Source organism: Amblyomma maculatum, chromosome 7, assembly GCF_055883805.1.
Source record: "Amblyomma maculatum isolate TAMU_Amacu chromosome 7, ASM5588380v1, whole genome shotgun sequence".
Lineage (NCBI taxonomy): Eukaryota > Metazoa > Arthropoda > Arachnida > Ixodida > Ixodidae > Amblyomma > Amblyomma maculatum.
Genome location: NC_139350.1, coordinates 98,869,557 through 98,883,354, shown reverse-complemented (window position 1 = coordinate 98,883,354; position 13,798 = coordinate 98,869,557). Strand labels below are relative to the sequence as shown.

Here is a 13,798-nt window from a genome sequence, read left to right as displayed (position 1 = left end):
ATCGTAAATAATTTATGATAATGTACAAGAAGCTATGAGACCTTATGCAATTATATGCGACTTGTATGTGATTTCTTATGAAAATTGAGTGAGATAGTGTGAGAAAATGTGGTTATTGTCTCATACAATTTTTTCAGTAGGGCAGTAATCACCCAAACTTTAAAGATGCTATTTTTAACACAAAGATAGGCCACAGTACACATCAAACGGGATCACACCTGCTGGCCAAGTCGGGCGATTCGTGATTGTGTCGGATCAAAGTTGACAACAGGCTTGTTTTTGATCCTTCTAGCCCTGCCCGCGTAGCGTAATGTGCTGAGGGTCTCCTCCAGGTTGCTGTCTGCAGGGCAGATGCAGGCAATCATCACAGTGTGGCTGTTGCCCCCCAAGGAATCTAGAGAAATAAAAATGAACGAGGAAGAGGAAACTCAGTGCTAGGAAGTGTCGCATCTGTAACGTAGTTACCATAAACCACGTATAATGCTACCTCCAAACGATAGGTTGCCTAGTCCACGAACATACAAGGGACATCGAGAATCACGTTTTTAAATTACTTTTAGCAAATATTGGTCCTCCAAGTCTTTCTGGTTATATTGGCAATAGTTCAGTGGCAAAAATATAACTGTCGCTCTGAAAGCTAAACCTAGAAATATCTCTTAAAAAGCGTCCTTGGAAAACAAAGGACAGACCGCCGGCGTCTAGAACTGAATTTCAGCGCACCATGACCTCGCGTGTTCGTTTCTGAATTGTTTATTGATGCATGCATTTTGCTCGTAAAATTGGCTGGCAGTATAGTTTCACCGATATCCCTTTTCTTGTCTTCTAGCTTTAGAAATCTCCGAATTTGGCAAGGCTCGCCTCAGTGTGACTAGAAATTGGAAATTTTTCGACGCAGACCAATACGTACTCAGCGTCCTTTTAATCACTGTAGAGCCTCCCCACTTGTAGTCGCCTTATTTTAGTTAAACCCTCGTGGCAATTAAATGCTTCTTATCAGAAATGGTTCCCATTTTTGAGCCAGCTAGGATTTACTTATACCTCCAAACTTACAATGTGCAAAATGAAGGGGCATAAACAATAAAATATGCTTTATCAGCCATAGTCTAAAACTCACAGCACCTTGTTAGAGGGTCAGAAATCTTTCTGCATATTTCGAACAGTCCCTAATACATCGAGGGAAACATACGTGGTGATCCCATAAAAATGTTACTTGTCCCGTATCAGCCGAAATGTACGGTTGTTTAATGGTATTCAGAGACTCAGACGGCACTAACAAAATGTCTTATCACTGCGTTCTCACCATGGCACGGGTGATGCTGCACAGTTTTCCTCCTGAGTGTACTGTCACACACATTAGAGCGTAGCTGATGTATATACCATGTTTAAGCAACAGCGGAAAAGGACAGAGACGAGTGGAAGGAGGTACACAACGACGGTGGAGGTGCACAAAGCATTTGTGTACATCCTTCCACTCGTCTCTCTCCTTTTGCACTGTTACTTAAACATGGATGATCACCAACTAGCCCAAACCTCCGTTCTTCTACAGCTGATGTGTAACCCCTCCCACATTGGTCGCATGCTCAGACTCGCATGATTTTACCATTGCTGTTCGTCGTCTGAAAATTTCTAACACCGGCTTCAACCCTTTCAGAATATAGTGTGGCATCTTTCTCCGTATACTCAGTCACTGGCAAAACCCTTCCCTGTTACCCTGGTACTTTCGTAATATGCATCTTCTAAGAATGCAATGCCACAAATGCCAAGGGTTGATCGGTGAGCTTTCACCACGGCGCAGCTTTTAGACACACACACAGACAGGCAGGCAGCTGCCAGTTGTAAAAAGAGCACATGATGGGCGCATGGTAAATCCCGCCTAATCTGGAGCAGAACAGTGCAGTTTGCATTGGCGAGTCTCTCATGGACAACACTACCATGCTGACGTCTCGCACAAGTCAACTGCTATGCCTTGCAGCTGCAACGCGCACTAATTTAGTATAGGTACTGCCACTTCTCTCACGGCGAAGTGTGAACAATTATAGACCTTTAGTATAGTAAACTATTGATTGTGGATCTAAGAGAAAATAGTTTAGTGTCCCGTAACTAATCATCCGAGTTGCATCATCCACAATCCCGCTATAGTAAACTGGAATATATGAAAGTGAAACTCAGCTCTTATTTTTTATTGCATAAACGACTCTACATTTTTTCATTTATACTAAAGCCGTTAGTATTTAGACATGAGTATAGTAAAAGGGCACCAAAACATAAATACCTCAGGAGATAGGACACCAGGCCTCCAGGGGAGCCCCAAATAACAAAATTTTGTTCACCAATATCACGTCAATGTCGTAGGATAAACTTCTGTCTTCCATATTTCCCATTTATGTGTAGCCCTGTCTGTACAGTGAATATGTTGCTCTCGTCAATCTTACTCTGATTTAGCAATGTGCACATATAAAAATCACTAACAAATCAAATACGCTAAGAGTACGGTGCCGTACAATATAGTCGTAAGCAGCAGAGGTGCAGATTGAATGTTCCTAATATCATATGTGTGTGAATTAACAACGTTAGAGGAAAATAAAAAGGTTGGGCATTACTATGAGGACACCCTTACTAAACACTGACTAACAATACCTCAATCTCACAACACGTAATTCTCGAAATACTTTTGAAAATTTTAGATCAAATGTCATTCTAAATTACAAAAACAAAGCTCTATGAGAAAACCTGACACCGACAATATTAAATTCTGGGCAGTTCAATTCGGTTGCTGCGCAGCTGGTTGCTGCAGAATCGAGAGCTTCTCAATACCTGGGCCAAACTACAGCTATAACCCAAAGCAAGGACACAGCGAAAGGAAATAACATCAGTAGTCGCTAGTATAAGTCAAGATATGTGAAATTAAAGACCTGAACTGGGATAAAAATGTCCGTTCGCTGTCAGTGCACTTTACTTAACGATGTTTAAGTGGACTGAGAAAAACAACGTGAAAAATAAAAATTTTCGTGAACCTCCTTAAGGCACCCATGTTTGTCCTGCAGAGTTTTGTGGATGGAGCCATGACAGACAAAGGAAGTGGAAAATGTAGTCGTTAAATGCAATCCGCATTATTAACTCCAAGTATTGGTCAAAGCTGCGCTCTCTAAAACTTGAGATGGTGGTGAAGAAAGCAATTATTGTGCGCTGTGCACAGTAAAGTACACAGTATGTGCCACATTCCCAATGCGCAACCGTGCAACCCAGGCATGATCCCAGCCAAAAAATGCTTGTACGTACCCTGAAGCAGCCTCGTCAGTTTAGAGTCTCGGCATGGTACGTGGGGGTCGCCATCGCATAGAGCGCTGATGACATTGCCAAGTGACGAGAGGCCTCTGTTGATTTTGATTCCTCTGAACAAACTAGGAGTACACACTCATCCATCTTTTGACACTGATAATGAAATGTCAGCTAAGGGCCAACCAAACAGCTAAACCCTAGAACACGATATGATTTGATATCAAGCGCTGTATCTTTGAAAATGAAGCACTAAATTACAACCGTGTGCTGTGATCGCAATGGATAATTTACTATTACGCGTAATTCGCTTATCACAAAAGCCATGTAGGACACTGGTTAAGACGTCCTGAGTCACTTGCGTGAGTAATGAAGCAAAGTATTGAACCTCGTAGAGAAATATTCAACCCTACATGTAGTGTATGAAATCTGGCGTTCAAAATAAATTATCGAAACGTCGACTATAAAAGCTGCATGGAGAACATGGCGGACTACAAGCTGCACAAAAACTGTACATTCTCGTCCAAAAAATTCGAAATCACTGGATATGTTACGGAGCGTAAATGTAGCGCACCCTCATCTGAACTATTCTGCCGCAGTTTGACTACAGTGCCTTATTACCTTCCAGCTGCTCGCCCTTTCCCAGCATTAGAGCCATCCACCAACAACTAGCAGCTTAAACATTGAAACGTTGGCAACAAACCTTCCTTGAGCCTTTCGCCAACTGTCTTAGTTTTTCCAGCTCGTTCAGATCCAGCGAGATCCACTGTATGGAACTTGGCTAGCCTTGTGGAGCCACCATCTCCTTTGTCCCTCTGCTCTACAATCATGGTGAAGATTGCGTGAGACCGAGATGACCGCAAGTTTATGTTGGTCGAAGCTGTGCTTTGAGATGCAGAGGCATTCTCGAGGAGCTGGATTGTCTCTTCGGGAGTGGTCACACTTACTTCCGTCAGGTTGGTCCCCTGTTCATACAAGTTGAAACAAAAGCACAGACAGTGTATCAGCAAGCGTTCGCGCTCAACGTGAAAGCTGAACATGGGATCAAAAGGAAGAGCGAACATTTCTAGTACCACCTTTTTTTCATCTGAGAATAAGCATGCAAGGAACATTGCACTGTTAAAAAATACCAAGTATAGAGATTTCATCATAAGTTCAAGGCGCGAAACTAAACAGGAGCACAAGAAAGGCAACGGGAAAAGGCGCTTCGTCCCGTTGCATTTCTTGTGTCCATGTGCGTTTTCGCGCCTTGAACATGAACTCTCACCAACTAGCCCGACAAAACGTTATTTCAAGGTAGATATTTGGTCACAGTCCTTTTATAAGTTTAGGAGGAGGAAGAAAATACATTAATTGTGAGGCTGAAATGATTTGTGAACGGAAAGTGGGGATGGCTATGGCGCTGGGTGGCAGACCCGATTCCAAGACGCCATTGGCCGCTGCCACTGCTCGAGCTCTCTGGATCCGGGCCCGCTCCCCCAGGTCCGAGCTGGACAGGGCCGCCTTCCAGCCCTCCCTAGTTGGATGTTATAACTGCTATATTTGTGTTTTTCTGGCAAGCCTAGACCATGTGGGATGGGTCAGCATACTTCCCGCGGAATTTTCCCCTACCCGTGAATGCCGGACCCCCTACGTATTTTAGCATGGCGAGATTTTAAAACACCCGGTTTGAAGCCTTGGCGGCTCACGGGAGCTCCCACGTGCAGAGGGGGAAATGAGTTTCCATCTTCGCATAAATTATGAGCGGGATTGTTATAGTTGCTGCGGTGGAACCGGATTATTTTAGCGGAACCACGGGTAGGAAAGCTCGGGAACCGCGTGAGCGGTCTCGTTCCCCTCCACCATCTGGCGACCGTACACCCCCATTATCTGTTTTTTTTTTACAAGTAGCTGAATCTCAATTGCGCGTATGTGCCAATAATATTCTGCAGGTGAGTGGCGCTATTGTACCCCGCACGTAATTTTGGCAAACCTGTTGCGAGTCCGACATTATGTACGCTGTGTCGGAGTGGGTGGAGGCCAGTGCAATCGCCACTTCCTCCAACATCAGCGCGTCACTAGTTTTTACTGAGAGCCCGTTCACCTGTCTTTCTTCGTGCACAACAGTGATGGTGCAGATGCCGTCCTCGCGGGGGACCCGCTGCATCCACGTAATATATGTGCCTCTCTTACTGCCATAGTTATTTTGCATAAATGTTGCTCTGCAGGCTTGCAGCTTCCCCGTATTATGCTCCCAATTCATGTTTTTAGAGAGCGGCTAAACCGTAAAAATATTTTCCAGATATCCCAGGTGTCCACTCTGTTTTCGATGACGGGGAGATGATGGGGAGAAGCCTGAGAATTAGTTCTCTGAGGTTTTGCCTGCCGATGCTGGACACGGACAGCTTAGAAATATGCTTTGTTCTGCGGGCCTCAATCTGCTCCCGTATGCTATTATGGATCCCGATTTGGAGCAGGCACTCCGCATAGGTTCTGGCCGGGAGTCCTAGCGCCTTTTTAACCGCCGCCCGAATCACCGCGTCAAGGGTTCCACGGTCGCTCTTCCTCAGCTTGAGATAGGGCGCCACGTACTCCCCACGAGTGACGCCGGACGCCTAAACCAGGCATACGGTTTCTTTTTCAAGACGTACACCGTTCTTGCCGGAGATCCTGCCAATCATCCTACTAATTTCTCTGAAAGTGGACTTTAATTTTTCAGGGTCTTGTAAGTGTTACAGAGGTTATCAATTTGCAATCCCGATACCGGAAGTATGTCCATTTCTGGTATCGGATTGCCGTTAACGTAAATGTGTATGTTTTGTCCTAGATCTTTAGGTTTTGCAATGTGCAAGAGTTCTGATTTATTCGGAGCGCACTCCTTTCGGAAGGCTCCCACCATCTGCCCTAAGTTACCCGTGGAACGACCAGATGGTAATGTCGTACGCGTAGATGGCGTGGCGTACGCCATTCACTGGCGTTGAGCCTCTCTGGGAGCACTATGAGGGCAACGTTAAAGAGCAGCGGAAAAGAACAGCTCCTTGAGGCGTTCCCCGTGTTCCCATATCGATTGGCCCGAATTTTTATTGCCTAAGCAATACTACGCCAGGTTTCAACCCGTAGCGTAAACCTGGCCGGTAGCCACGTTCGACCTTTACAGCGACGGTAGATGGGGCCCCTGTTCAAGCTGTCGGGTAAACCCAGTCGGTAGCCCCGCCGCGCCGCGGAAGCAGAAGAAGAAGAAAGAAGAAGGAAGAAGAATAAGAACAGAAAGAGAAGCTACGTCGGCTTTGCTTACGCAACCTACCGGATTGAACTAAAGCTAAACCTCAGCTAATTTTTTTATTGCCCAATCTGATATAAGATTTCTGATTTTCTAAATATTTATGTAGCTAAAATATTTCTCGCCGCAATTGTTGCCGTTTGAAATTTTCACTTTTACAATACTTTACGTTTTCAAAGACCATGATCAGGTCCAGGGTCAAAATCGTCCTGTCTCTGAACTCCCTAAAAGGAGATCAATAACTTCCCTATTGATTTGGTGCAGTACATCCTGCGCTGATAAAAGTGACCGGAAGCCGAACATGGAGGGCGGCAGCAGCCCATGCTCTTCCAAATAGTCGGACAGCCTTTGCCTTACTGCCACCTCCATGAGCTTATCGGTGCAGGACGTGAGAGTGATTGGTCTTAAATTTTCTTTTTTATCTTTATGTCCGGCTTTGGGATGAACATTACTATGGATGTTTTCCAGTCATTTGGTAACATCCCGAGTCCCAGCAATCATTACTGGCCGTAAAATCTTCCAGGGTTTGATCGTTGAGGTTGGCCAGAAGGCCGACCGTTATCAGGTCGTCTTCTGGTGTCGTATCTCGCCTCATACTCATTAATGCGGTTTTTATTTCTACGACGGGGAATTCTACATCCTAATTATAGTGTTTTTTCTCTAGTGTATGTTCTAAAATCCTCATCTTCATCTACGGTCGTACATGAGTATATTTCTTTTAGTTTGCCGGCGAGCTGGGATCGGTGCCTTTGAAGCCATTGAGTACCCTCCTCAAGTTACTGCTTTGTTTGCCTTTGGATTTATTAGGTTCAATGAAGCACCTCCCTACCCTACTGAAATAACTGTATGGGGCAATAACCTCACATTTTCTCACACAATCTCATTCAGTTCACATAAGAAATCACATACAACTCACATATAATTGCATCAGGTCTCATAGCTTCTTCTATATTATCATAAATTATGTAGGATATTTTATGATAATTATGTGAACCGTATGAGAGTCGATGCGATTAGATGAGATTTTATGAGGTTATTGCCACGTATAATTTTTGGTTTTTCAGTAGGGTACTGAAAACATGTGAGGCAATATCCTCACATTTTCTCACACGATCTCACTTAATTCGCATAAGCAATCACATACAAGTCGGATATAATTGCATAAGATCTCATATACTCTTGTGTATTATTATAAATTATGCGAAATATTTTATGATAATGATGTCCACCGTATGAGAGTCTATGCGATTAGGCGAGATTGTATGAAGTTATTGCCTCGTAGAACTTTTGGTTTTTCAGTAGGGCTGACAAGGCTCCATGTACTTTTCCTGCTGAGGGTGCCTCAGATGGAATCGCATCTGGATATCCAGATGGTTTTTGCTTGAGATCACGCTTATGTTTCTGCCTGTTTGGTTAGCTGGGAAATTCTAATTTTAAGCTTACAGTTCTGTATTAAGGTTTAAGAGCGCCGCACAATGCATAAGCACTGCATCATTGCTAATGCGGGTACCCCAAAATAGGAGCAGCCTATTATAATCACGTAGCTATATAATCATAGCCGACGTACTTCGAGCTGCACGCTCCTAATCATGCTGTTAGCCCAAAACAATTTAATGCACTAGTGAAGTCTTACCCTTATCGTGCCAGCGTGATCCTCCCGTATCGTCAATGGTTCTCGGAATGAACTTTTGGAGAATAAATCAAAAATATTTTCCTTGCATATCTGCGAGAAAGTAGAAATGACATTAAATCCATGACAAGCCAGTTGTACAACTACAAACCTGATGCCTCCTACATTTAGGTTCAGTTTGTATCTCAAAGGCATGAAAAAAAATTCAGTTGCACTCGAATATTCGCCTGCTTATTCAAGGAATTTGCAGCAAAATAAAGAAAAAACCCTTGATGTAGGCATAACATACAGGGTTACTTCAAGAGAAATAGGCATATACACAGAAAGCACAGCATAGACAAGTAAAAGCTTGAAGGGTCAAGACTTCAAGCAAATGATTCATCAGCCAGAAGTTGACGACCGTGCTTGGTTTTCCCACTAAGTCTACTCCTATCGCACTCGAATCGAAACAGAGCTGGATCTTTTTGCCACTCAGATTGCTAAAATAAAATAAACGCCGCTTATTCCGCCTATGTGGTGGTTGTGTAAAAGGTTAAAATCAATAATTCCTTAAGAAGCAGCATTTATGTCTTTTGACGACAAACGCAATGGCGCAATCTCGTTGTGCGATGCTTAGGAAATGGTCGAATTGTGAACACATTAGTGAACAAAGCTTCTCTATTTATAGGGGAACTCGTTCAAGAAGCACCACCTGGGAATGAACTCTTCATCTCAACAAATATATCGGTGGCATTTCACTTATGACCTGATTATCGACAGTCATATATACATACAGCAGAATAGCTCTCACAGTTTGGCTCTTTAAACTTTATTGGCCATATTTAGTACATTTTCGTGAATTACACGTCCCGTATTTGCTGTCGTGCATACAATGCACTCACCTCGAGGAAAGTAGCTCGCACAAGGAAAATTTTCTCTGGGCTTGTCGTGATATGCTTGAAAATATTGTCAACTATACTGGCGATAATGCTCGCATCGTCACAGCCGGTGTCATTGGACGACGAGCTCGTTCCCATAGTGAACATTTTTCCAGAGCCCGTTTGGCCATAGGCGAGAACGGTGCCGTTGTAGCCTTGAACATAGAAGATACATTCTTGGTTTCAAACATAATCGCTGACGTGAACTCATTGAAAATGTAAAATTGGATCTAGCAAGTATAAGCGGATGGGGGCCTCATAGAAAATTAGCAAAATGCACAAACTATGCCTACAACTAAGAGATGAAAAGGGGGCGCCTCATTTCCTGACAAATTTGGGTATGACGACAATACGGACACGAAGTTAAAAAATTTATAACGTGAATCTGCTCAAAATCAAAGTCCGAGACAGCCACTGCCTTAGCTTAGGCGTGCATGCGACGTGTGATGGATGTGCACGGTCTGGATGCGATGTAGAGGGCTTGGAACCAATGGCAGCAGTAAGGCTTTCTCTTTTTGAGAGCACTCCTAATGAAAAAATGATTACAGAATGCGCATTCTTCAAAGAAAGCCCCAAAAAGAATAGAAAATCACTTTTGCCTAGGCCCTCTTGGATTTCAATGCCATACGTCTTCTCTCGTGCACACACCTCGATCACGGCGATTTCAGCTTACAGACGCCTAATAGAAATGTGCAACACGTCCTAAACTGTTCAGTTTTGGTGCACAATATGATGCATATTGTTGCTACTCGAAAAGCGCATTACACTGCCAGTGTTTTTGCTGTATCCAGTTTGAACTCTTGCTGCATGATGCACTTACGGTAGTTCACCAACTATAGGCAAATGAAACAGTTATGTGGGCAGAGGAAAAAAGGCATTCAATCCTTTATGACTTTTTGTGCCTGCTGTAATTTCATTTATGGCATGAGAGAAATCGAACATTTTTGTTGGAAACGCTTAACCACACGCACTCTTCAAATTTGCTGGGCTGGCTCAATACCTCGCTACGTGTGGCTTTCAAACAGCCCCAGGACAAGCTTTGCACGCCATCTCGGTAGCCGGTTTCTTCTCATGCTAAGTTGCCAGACTTTCGAGCTACGCTTCGGATGTCGCCGCCTTCATACGTTTTGACAAGGTTGGACTAAATACGTTAATTAGGCCTCCACCCTAAGCAAAGCCTAAATCAGCCGTTACATACTTCGCTAAACCTAACCATACGTACAAAATACGCGAATTAAAATTTAATTCAATGAACGCTAGATCATATATTTATATCCATTTATGCTCTGAGCCAAGCTAAATCACCACTAAATGCTTTAGCTGCTACGCAGAACGTCCCCTGAATGAACGAATCTGGCTCCAAGATCACACCAGGGGCCCTCCTTTCGGCATGGATTGAGAGAAAATGTAACTACATAATTTATAGGCTTAGCTTGACATTCGATGACACTAGAGAAGCAGATAAATGACGCTGTTCAGCAGATAATATGCGGTAGCGATATAGTGCCATGGCAAGTTCTACACCGTAAAATGCACCAGAGTTATTTATAGTTAGTTATAATCCTGGCATGCAGGACATTTACTCTTCCGTTCGCCTGCCAAATCCTGCTGAGGTACAGAATTTGACTCGTTTGGGATGTTTCAGCTATCCAAGAGCCCATTTCATCTCTCCCATCCATAGATGGGTTTATTGACATGGAAGGCAGAGAGGCTGGCCGGAATGAATAAAATCCGCCTGCTACTCTGCCCTGAGGAAGGGGAGAAGAGAGAGGATCACGATGGGTGACGATGTGGGAGAAGGCCTAAGAAAAAATTATACAGGCACCATAGTGCGCTTTACAAGCTAGAATCGAGTCTGGTGGCGCACCAAAAACAGCAGACAGCCAGCACTGCCTGGACACCCTTCCCCTTGTCCTTCCAAGCGCACAGCAGCAGCTCCTCTTACAGAGGCCTCTTATCCAAACGCTTCGAAGAAACGGAGAGAACAGTTCTTTCACGCGCATACATCAAAATAGGTTGTCGCGTCTGTACCGTTCTTTTAAGACAAAAACCTTTGAAGGACCACGTCGAAAATCTCGCCGCACGCGAGATTGGTTCGCCAGATGTGTCCGGCAGACGTCGCAATTGGTTCTAAAGTCGACATAATTTATCCGGCCAGGACGCCGAAATACGTTTTGACGTCGACATAATTTCCCGATTCGGCTACTTAAGACTAGTTCCTATAAAAGCCCAGTATGGTCCATGTAAATCCTTTCAGTCTCGCGTGTCAAGCAGAGGAGTCCTAAGATGCCGATGTCACCGACCACGACACCAAAGGAAAGAGAGAAAAGAATTTATAACGAGTACACAAAGACAATATACAGGTAGAAGAGAAGAGGTAGAAGAAAAGAATGTACAAAGGCTCTCGCCATTAAGCTCTTAAGTGAAATTAAATGCACTCCTGTAATTTTTTTGTAACTGTGTTTGTTGTATCTGAATGTCCATTGAATTTACTGGATAAGGAGCCTCACTGTCTGACGATCGTCTTTGACTCTCTTCACCTCTCAAAACAATAATACATGTACAGGTGCTGTTAAATTTTGTCTCCATTGAAATTCAGCGATTGTGCAGTCATTTCAAGCCACAAAATTTTGGTTATTGAGAAAGTGTTTGCTACGGCTGCAAATACATTACAATGTTTAAATAAGGTAGAAAATGTTTTATTCTGCATCTGGAGATAATGTAAACCAATGTAATGTGCATGCATGGAACCATTTCTGTTTTCTGTGCGTGTTTCGGAGCTACTCACAAGAAGACATTATTGAAAAATTACCACCGATTTTAATAAAGCAACCTCTTCACGCATTACTGTTGTTAAGCGCCTTTGTCAGCCGTTTCTTTACTCGCGGATTAGGAGCGCGCTGGCACACATTGGCCATCTTACGCCTTGTGTTGTTGGGGTGCATCATCATGCTCTACACAGCACCACAAGAACAGATAAGTGGTGCAAGAACACTGCGGTCTATCATTGCTTTTCGGAGCAAGACTGCAATGACCAGCGTTTTGTTCATTACCCTTAAATAACGTTTAGCGTGCAAAAGTTCATTTTCTAATTCATCATGCTAGGCAACAAAATAATTCAGCCTAATTTAGCTATACTATGTTACTACCTTAATAACGTCTTCTAGAAAATCAACCACCTATACGTCACCCCCATACCTAGCCACCAAGGCAAGGGAAACCACAAATACTGGTTTAACAAGATTTGTAGGCGCTTGAAAAATGGCGCTAATCTCTCATTTCAGAAAGGTAGAGAGTTCGTCAGAACCCGACATTATGACAAACGTAGTAACAATTTTGGCACTACAACAATGCGCCAACACCGTTGTTCTCTTTAACGGCCATGCAAGAAAGGTAAATAACGATGCTGCTACATTTTCGTGTCTCCAGAACCAAGTTTACCCGTGGGATAGAAATGAAAACTTTTAATCGTTATTTTTGTGGGCAGGCTTTATATGCTCACCTTCAAATATCCTGGGCAGCAGGCTGGAGACGCATGCCTCGTAGACCTCAGCCTGGCTCGATTCTTCACCGAAAACGTAGTCAAATTTGAACATTTTTTCACCACGTGAAACTATAGTCTGTTCATTCGGCACTGTCCGTGTGCAAACTTGGCACCCTTCCAGTACTTCATTGGACACTAGTGGGCGGCAGCGCACCGCCACTTTCACGGGGATAGTTTTCTCCATTCCGGTTTTGATTGAGCAAGAGGTCTGCAGAGAAAAATGATAATGAAAGGGTAAAACTTTGTCCGAAAGCAGCTAACGAGGAAATGAAAGAGAAACTTTGGAGGTACAGCAGTAGCTTGAAACATTACTACAAAGAGGTGTGCTGCGCATCTGGCATTGCAATGAGTTGCCGCAATTCACTGCAAATTCAAAAATGAGTCGACGCATTCATTCAAGAGCCTCACAAATCCGGTACGTTTAAATTCATCAAGCTTCTCCAGCGCTTAAAAGCAGATGAATGCGGAAAAAACAACAACAGAGAATTGCTTAAAGAATACATCTATGCTCGATTTAAATAAACAGGAACAGAGAGAGTGGTTGAAAGCAGCAACCAGCTGACGAATCTGCCCGTGCACAACTACGGCGTCCCTTTCATGCTTTTAAAGTGAAAGCTTTACTGGCTTAGTTCCGCGAGTTTCGCCGTGGTCGGCCAAGGCTTTAATTGCGCATGCGCCATCGCTATGGCAACCAGCTGCGTCGGCTCTCCACACCGGATCTCCACAGCGACTCCGGGCTCCGGCATAACAACCTGACTAGCCGCGGAGCTTAATATACGCAGAAGCCTGCGCGCTTGGCAGGCAGACGCACCATGGGGGTGAACGTGGAGCGCATGTGGAAGGGCAAATCCAATCTGTTTAAGTTAGGCTTTGGAGAAGGAAGGCGAAGAATCTTGACTAGGCATCTCGGAATCATGGACACAAAATCTTAATTAGGTCAAGGACCCTTGCAGGCCAAACTCCCGGCCATAGCAGCCTTGGCTTTCCTAGCCCATTGAAGCTCTCGCGTCTCATAGATGTCAATCATAAGACAAGAACGGCGAAAGCCTACCCCTCATCTCCTATCATTTGTCTCCCATCGCTAAGCATTGTTACTTCTTTTTCGTTAGTTGCGGACACTCAAGTCGTCGTTTGACGTATTGGTCGTTTCGTAGTCATGACGAGTCATGTCT

At 43.9% G+C, this 13,798-nt stretch overlaps 1 protein-coding gene across 1 annotated transcript; it reads right to left on the bottom strand.

The window, feature by feature from the left end:
• Positions 1 to 212: 212 nt before the first annotated feature.
• LOC146184102 (chromosome-associated kinesin KIF4-like) lies at positions 213 to 12,678 on the bottom strand. Its single transcript, XM_084608485.1, has 5 exons — positions 12,585 to 12,678; positions 9,047 to 9,237; positions 3,980 to 4,241; positions 3,280 to 3,390; positions 213 to 394 (listed from the first exon to the last, which is right to left on the bottom strand). The coding sequence occupies exons 1-5, from the start codon at positions 12,676 to 12,678 to the stop codon at positions 213 to 215; spliced, it is 840 nt and encodes a 279-aa protein (XP_084464611.1).
• Between the last annotated feature and the right edge of the window lie 1,120 nt (positions 12,679 to 13,798).

Coding starts and splice junctions, on each gene's coding strand:
- LOC146184102 (XM_084608485.1), bottom strand. CDS start 12,678: ATGTTCAAATTTGACTACGTTTTCGGTGAAGAATCGAGCCAGGCTGAG. Junction 9,238..12,584: donor GCTGCCCAGGATATTTGAAG/GTGAGCATATAA, acceptor TCTATGTTCAAG/GCTACAACGGCACCGTTCTC. Junction 395..3,279: donor ACTGACGAGGCTGCTTCAGG/GTACGTACAAGC, acceptor TTATTTCTCTAG/ATTCCTTGGGGGGCAACAGC.